The 8,278-nt window shown below is 37.4% G+C and overlaps 1 protein-coding gene across 1 annotated transcript; it reads right to left on the bottom strand.

The window, feature by feature from the left end:
• Positions 1–2,871: 2,871 nt before the first annotated feature.
• Positions 2,872–4,959, bottom strand: LOC139929106 (deoxyribonuclease-2-alpha-like). The gene is made up of 6 exons (XM_071921880.2): positions 4,882–4,959; positions 4,596–4,761; positions 4,426–4,507; positions 3,963–4,121; positions 3,632–3,823; positions 2,872–3,341 (listed from the first exon to the last, which is right to left on the bottom strand). The coding sequence occupies exons 2-6, from the start codon at positions 4,734–4,736 to the stop codon at positions 3,010–3,012; spliced, it is 906 nt and encodes a 301-aa protein (XP_071777981.1). The 5' UTR covers positions 4,737–4,761; positions 4,882–4,959; the 3' UTR covers positions 2,872–3,009.
• Positions 4,960–8,278: the final 3,319 nt, after the last annotated feature.

Genomic DNA, 8,278 nt, shown 5'->3' with positions numbered 1-8,278 from the left:
AAGAAAAGAGTATGGGTAATTTTGACCCGCTTTACGAATACTTAGTGATATAAGAACATAATTTTTTTTATCATCATTTGGAGTTATCCTTCTAACTCTATGCTTTTATGTCATTGCTCAGGCCTACAGTGTATGTGATTAAAATGCTACATCAAAGGCATTTACTAAAATTGAGACCGCAATGAATGAGAAACTTGAAACAACACAGAGGTTCTTTTAAGTGTTAATAGACTTTTCCATATTCAAGAGACCGTTTTTGTAAGCTTTTACCTAGATAAGATTATTCTAAGAAGAATAGTAGCCTAGTTGTATTTGCTCTTTCCAGCAGTAAGCATGTAAATTCTATTGAAGTGAAATAAAGTGGTTAGTTCTTATCTACATCTGCGTGATACAGGCCTCTGTATGAACGCCATCTTTATGATTCCACACCTGCGTCAAATAGTGTTTGTAAATCATTCTTTGAGTGTGTTTAACCTGCTTGGAGATCCAAATGGGTGAGGTTTGCCACATAGGACAATACAGAGAATGCTACAACAGACAGTCCCAAGAAAGTGTATGAAAGTCAGTTTACAGCAATGTGCTTTTCTGAGCTTGACAGCTCACTTGTGAACTGCCATCTGAATTATTTGAAAATACTATTTGATCCAGAAAAGAAAAAACTTTCTTTAGTGATTCATGGTGTAGTACCTAGCACCTGCTCAACTGTTTTTTGGGCTGCATTAGGGCTGCACGATTATCATAAAAATTATAATTGCTGATTCATTCTCTTGATATTGTAATTGCAATTATAATTTTGATTAATAGAATTGCAATTAAATACCTATTTTGTGTTGCCAACTGCATATAAATACATATATCTTGGACAATGTCTCCCACCCACTCCATGACGTGCTGGTGAAGCACAGGAGTACATTCAGTGTGAGACTCATTCCACCGAGATGCACCACAGAGCGCCACAGGAAGTCATTCCTGCCTGTGGCCGTCAAACTTTTCAACTCCTCCCTCAGAGTGTCAGACACTCTGAGGCAATAGACTCAACAGACTGGACCTTGGACTTATTTCACCCCTGTCAGCAGCTTAATAACCCCATCATTTATAACTTATATTTTAAACTGTGCAATACTGATTCAGGTAATAATTTTGTGCAATAATTTAAAACAAAGGGGAAGGAAAAAAGCAGGAGTGAAAGGCCCAGGTCCGGGATTTCCTCCTACTCCTCCCCCACACCCGCCCACAAATTCATATTTTTCTTATTTCTATATTATTTGTTGTTGTTTTATTATTATTGTTGTTATATATTGTAGTATAATGCACATACTTTACATATTTTTTTGCACATATTTTTATAATGCACATACTTTACATATTTTATTTTATTGTAGTATAATGCACATATTCTACATATTTTTCTATTTATTTTCTTATTTCTATTTTTCTTATAATTTCTCTATGCCTATATGTATTTGTGTGAGCAACTGCAACGAAACCCAATTTCCCCTTGGGGATCAATAAAGTATTTCTGATTCTGATTCTGATTCTGATTCAGTGGAATCCAATGATCAACAGAGGCAGTCTCTGCACTGCACTCATGTTAACTCTCTGAGTGTTGAGCAGGTTGACACATCTCCGATTACAGTTTACAAATCCTGTTACTATCACACGTGAGTTTGGAGCAAATTGTGGAAATTTGAGTTTCACTTTCGTTTTCACAACAGGAGACTATGAGTAGGCTCCAACGCTACCGGTCTGTGTATCGGTCTGTGTAAAAGCTGCTCATGCAGGTTCGGCAGCACGGCTCGGGATTGGTCATATAATGTGAATGCCTCTGATTCGCCAGTGCGCTCAGCGAGGTCAGTCCCTGTACATAATGGAATATGTAAGGCTGCAGAGATAGTCTCTTCACTCAGAGAACCATGGTTACGATATAACCTTCCAATATACATCATAGCTTGAAACTTTATATCCACTACATAACATATAATATTCACATCATTTATAAAAGAAAGATTACTGGTGTCAGTACCCCCTACACAAAAAACGTACAACCCCCGAAACAAAATACGATAGAGACCTATCTCTTCATTCAGACCTGATTCAATACAATACAATGCAATACAATACAGTATCATAGGCTGAACCAAAGAAAGGTAAAGAGTAAGGTGTCTAAATAAAAGGACTATGGCAGGATGTGAATACAGATCCACGTTAAAAGACCCTATCTTCATTTAACTTACAGTAATTTTATACTCCTTACTGCTATGATGTATAGTATGAATTTATCTCACAAAGATTTATGTCAACCTAAAATGGTGGGTAAACCCTATTCCATAAACTGAGTTTAGGTGGTTTACCATCCAATACATCACTGCATATTATCATACCAGGTTTCTATTGAGTTGATCCAAGATACCTTTCACTTCAATGATAAACAAAATGAAAGTTATGGCTTATTCAACCCCCCAAACTTCCCCTCTCATGTCTATGTTAAATATAGGGTAGGCCTATTATTTATTAGGGTGCCAGAGGGTTGAGTAGGCCAACATTATTGTTTGGGACTGTATAAATTACAATTTTTCAGTTTATGTTATATGCATCATCTTCTGGTACTGCTGATGCTGTAACTCTTCCCTCTCTTCATTTTATTTTATTAGAGTGGTTAAAGTCATTCAGTCGCCTGCTCAAGCAAAAATAATATTTTTTAACAAACATGATTAAATTTGAAATACATCATTCACCTTATCTGGAGTAAAAGTGACATGTTAGCAAAGAATTTGATGCTGAAAACGATTTAATGTCAAAAAGAATAATTTTGGCTGCTACACATATATTGCAGTCTCAGTGATTAATGATAGTCTATATTATAAAGATAGCAACAAAAGCAAGAGGTTAAAATACATCAAAACATGATGTGTGAAATTTCTGATATAAAATCTCATGTGGCCAACAGACTTAACAGCTGTCTGCATATTTAAGGTTCACTTTTTTGAGCGCCAGAACCTTGGGATGGAGTCATGGGGGACATGGTTCACATATTCCAACCATTGCAGAGAAAGCCTTCCACACCGCCAAGTTATCAGTGCATATTGCACCGCCACCTCTACCCATCTGACTCTCTTCCCTGTTCATATCAGCAATGCAGGTCCAGGTGCGACTAGCCACACACCACTTGGAGTGATCTACAGTATCCGGGAAGGGCTGAAGATTAGGGGGCTTCACTTGTAACACATTGTACACATTATGAGCAACAGAACAGTCAGAAGGCAGAGGTTTTTGCATCCTGCCCCAGCTCTTGACATACAGGTCCTGCCCCAAATAGTCCACAAGAAGACCAGAGTAAAGATCTACAAATGCATGGGAGACAACACAGAAGATAATATTATTAACAATAAAAAAAATGAAAAACAGCATTTGACAGAAAACTGTAGATTTGGGTTAGTCTACTGTCTGCTGTAATAAAAAAAAAGGCAGTGATACATGGGGCATCATTTTGGGCAACTTTAATAGGCAACATTTCCTACAGTTGCCTTTAGAATTGTTGTCTTGATCACATAGCAACATCTCCTTGTCAGGAAACATTTAAATATATTTATGAACCTGTTTCCAATTTTAATTAAAATCCACAAACACTTACCATCCCCAAAACGTTTGTATTTTGCAATGCTATTGAAATAAGATCCTTTTATTGAAACCATATCCTTCACTCTGAACCAGGGTCCCTCCGTAGGGTAGCAGCTTCGTTGTGCGACACACTTCAGCTTACAGGGAAAGGTGTTGGGGATATGGACGTTGAAAGAATAAATATGGATGTACATGAGCTGTAAACCTGAGAATTCAAAAATAAGTTTTGATTGCATCATTATTGCTATCAGCAAATAGCACTGAAAAAGTGCGAGAGCTTTCACATGCTGTTGCAAATATAGTATAGACAAAACAAACAGGCAATATATTTGGTATTAGCTTACCTATTTGATCAAATTCGCTGTAGGGGCTGGTCACACAGATGAATGTTTGAGCATTAGCCGTTCCAGTATCAGGCCAGAAATTATTTATGTCAGTCCCTGGAAATTTTGGTGTACTGTGTGAGAGCCAAACTCCGGTGTTTCTGTCCAACATCACGACCCCTTTAGGAAGAAAACAATAGAAACTATTATGTAATGTTGCTAAAGCTTTACAGCCCAGATCTAAGATTTGTTTTGAGCATATCTATAATGCGCAAATACAAAACGTGTCATTTTTCAGGATTTGCAAATAGAAATTAAGCTTTTCTAAATTCTTAACCACCACAAAATACATGTTAAGTCATGATTACTTATAGTAATGTGTCTACCCTTTACAGCTACTCTGCCATTCAGTTTCAGAATTTAATACCATGACTGTGATATTTCTAATTCTGAAAGTGATAAAGTTGAATATTTTTGCACTCACCTTTGCTGTGGCCAAATGATGAAGGGGCAGGATTGCGGTTTGGAGGTTGATCACTATAGAGTATGTATCCAAAGTCTTGAGTCTAAAACAACACATCAGGAAATTGTGATGTAGTGTGCTGCTTAAACTTTGTGCCATTGAAAAGAGACGCACATATTGTAAGCTGTCACCTTGTACATGTAATGGTCAAAAAAAGGCTTCAGTGTGTTCGCCAGAGTGCCAGAGTTACTGTTGATGTCCTTAAGGCCGTGCGTCCATCCAGCAGTGCTGTCATCCATGTACAGATACTGCAAGCCACTGTTGCCATTCATCTTGGGCAACTTGTATAGAATATACCTATTGATTCAGAGAGAAGTCAATACTTGTAGTTTGTAAAGAAAGTGTATGTACTGATATTCAGCTTAGATTAAAGCCTAGACTAAGTATAAATATTCAGAAGTCAAACTTTCCACCAACCAGTCCACCTCGTTTCCTTGTTCATTTCTGCATGTCACATCAGTTGTGGAAGCACACCCACAAAAAAGGATCCCAACACTTAAGAGGAATTGCCACATTGTTTTCTGAAACAATAAAAAATAAAATATTACAAATTATAATGATAATAAATAAACAAACTAATAACAATTATAACAGTAATAATAATACTATTAATAAATATAGCTGCAAGCGCCAATCAGCAGGGTCTGAGCACATTAAGAAACAAAGAAACAAAGAAATGAAGAAGCAGTTTTTGAAGTTAATGCCAAAGTAGTTTGTAAAAATGTATAACTGGCTTTTTTCCATATATTGTTGCCATTTGGGATTTTTTGTTTGTCTGTCATAATAACAAGAATTCATTTTGAATAAAGAAATATTACATATATTATAGTGAATACTGAAATTGATGATATACTACCAATTTATTTCATTGGTCAGTGATGATGAAACAAACATCAAATTCCAAGGCTATACACCAAAAGATAAAAGACATGATAGCATTCATCATAAGACAGTGTCAAATTAAATTTCATTTTTAATTTCTTACATGTGATGAAAACAAAACAAAAAAAAATTCTGTCAAACAATCGAATTATATCTGATAAATTAAAAATTTCACCTTTTGTTCTTACCGTTAAATGATTTGTTAAATTTTCAACAACATTAAGGTTTGCTATGTCATATGACACTATTTGTATTATTGTTATACACCCAATATCACTTCAAATGACATATTTCTCATTTCCTCATACTTCAGTTGAGCACAATATCAATTGATTTTTACCAATGATAACAAATGTTTATTTTTTTTTATTTGATTTATTATCACTACAGACATTTCAATTAAAATAGCCAACATACATGCATACATACATACATACATACATACATCATACTGTAGATGCATACATGGAAAGATGGAGTCTTTGATACATATATAGACAAATCAAAATATATATAATAATATAATCCTAAAAGAAAAGAATAATGTTCATCATAAAATGAAGTTAAAGCAACCTAGGATTAAAGAAAGCTGCTTTATGGACACTGAAAAAGACTTTATAATCTAAACTTGACGTGATGTAAATTAGACTATTACTGCCGGATTAGATAGTATAAGGGTGACTGGACCATAGAGCTTCTAACTGGTGTGCACATTTAAACACAAGGATCCAAGAGCCATTTAACCATTTATTGAGTGAGGGGAATGGATGTTTACAATTTTCTCCAATTCTGGAATTTTCTGTACAATAAACAAACATGAATCATATATGGCCATGCATACCATAACTAGGAATAATAAACAAAGGTACATAAGTTAGCTTACATTATTAATGCATCCACTAAGGTTGAGAAGGAATCTTTCAAGCCTTCATCAGGATCCTATTTATAGAAAACATAAGTAAATACAGGATAGCAAATATACAACCACTTCTCCTTTAAATTTAGACAGTTTGCCTTACTTACAGGTTTCAGCTTTATCTCACAGGTAAGTATATCAAACAACTCCAAAACAATACATCATCTGTTAGGAAGTCAGATACACACATTAAATTAGGATGCGTAGCATGTAAACATAACTAAAACAATAAGTCATCTAAAACAAATTGGCAGAATCATTTCAAATTAACTTACTGGTGTCGCTGCATGGTCTCAGACAAAGGATTTGAACAGAACACACCCAGCTCTTATACAACCTCCCCTTCTCTAAACTCCTCCCCTGTGCACTGACAGGTGAATCTCTCCACCCACTCCTGGTCTCACAGAATTGACATTCAAGCTTGAGATTTTTGAACAGCCGCCCCTTCAAATATGAAATATTTGAACTGAAATTGAATCTTAAGCTAATTTGGATTAGGTGTCTTCAGCTGACGTGTTTTCCACAGGTGCAAGGGTTACTAATCGGGCCACAGGTCTTACATATTGCTTACCATTAATGGTAACTTCCACAGTCGGAAATCTTCCATCCTTGCTGGGCATCACTTGAGTTATTTTTCCCACAGGCCACAAACCCCTCAGCAGTTGAGGGTCCATGCTCATAACCACTGCTCCTTCCTCCATGTTACGGCTGTCTTTCTGCCACTTATGACGGATTTGGAGGTTGGGGAGATAGTCCCTAATAAATCGTGACCAGAACAGGTCAGCCAATATCTGGCTGTGTCTCCATCGTCTCCTACCAAGGATCTCAGTACCTGCATATACTGCCTGAGGGAGGGAGGCATCTCTTCTTCCCATGAGGAGGAGATTTGGGGTTATAGGATCAGGATCAGCTAAATCCGCAGATACATATCCAATGGGTTTGGAGTTTAGAATCCCTTCTATTTCAGCCAGAACAGTGGCAAGGACTTCTTCAGTTACAGTTTGAGTCCCTAACACGACCCTTAAGGCAGACTTGATTGATCTTACTTCTCTCTCCCACATACCACCAAAATGAGGGGCATTTGGTGGATTGAAGCGGAAATTTATTTGTTGTTTTTCTAAATGTTCTTCTAGTTTTGGATTGAGGGTGGAGAATGCCTCTTTAAGCTCCCTTTCTCCTCCCTTAAAGTTGGTATCACAATCGGATAATAACTCATAGGGTCGCCCTCTACAGGCAATGAAATGGCGAAGGGACATGAGAAAACTGTCAGTATCAAGACTGGTGAGTACCTCTATGTGGGTGCAGTGAGTGGTTAGGCATTTAAACAAAATTCCCCACCTTTTCTCTTATATAGAGTAGTCGCAGCCTGCAGTCGCAGCCTGCAGGGAGGTAAGTCGGCCATCTTAGGATAGGTAGGTTTTGCTGGCCATTTCCTACATTCGTTACATGACCACTGATGTTTCTTCACAGCTTGCCTACCACGGAGAATCCAGTAAGTACGGCGGATGGCTGCAAAGACCCTTTCTGGTCCAGGGTGAAGGAGTTGTTCATCATAATGTTTAATCAGGAGGCAGGTTGTGGGATGTTTGGGATCAAGAACTATAGGGTGAATTACATCTGGGTCTAAGGTTTCTATCTGCCTAAGTCTACCACCTACTCTGATGAGCTCTAGAACACTATCAAATTGAGGAGAGAGGGGTAGAAGACGACTCTGAGGAGAAATTTCTTTACCAGCTTTCAAGGCCTGGAATTCCTCAGGGAAACTCTCACATTGGGCCTGTGAGAGTATGAGGGCCTCTGCTTTGGCTTGAGTCAGGTTTGAGGGATCAATGCTGGTTAATTGAGGGGATTCCTTAAATTTCTCATATGTGGATTCCACCATATCCTTCCATGTGTTGTATTGACAGGGAACAGGCAAGACAGGGCACTTGTTCGATTGTGTGAAACCACAGAACATAGGTTTCCTCAATTCAGAGGAAATCTCCTGGGCAGGAGCTGGTGTAGTAGGCCATTGGG

The sequence above is a fragment of the Centroberyx gerrardi genome, chromosome 9 (genome assembly GCF_048128805.1).
Source record: "Centroberyx gerrardi isolate f3 chromosome 9, fCenGer3.hap1.cur.20231027, whole genome shotgun sequence".
In the NCBI taxonomy this organism is placed as follows: domain Eukaryota; kingdom Metazoa; phylum Chordata; class Actinopteri; order Beryciformes; family Berycidae; genus Centroberyx; species Centroberyx gerrardi.
The sequence above is the reverse complement of the archived record's forward strand: the minus strand, read 5'-3'. Positions and strand labels throughout refer to the sequence as shown.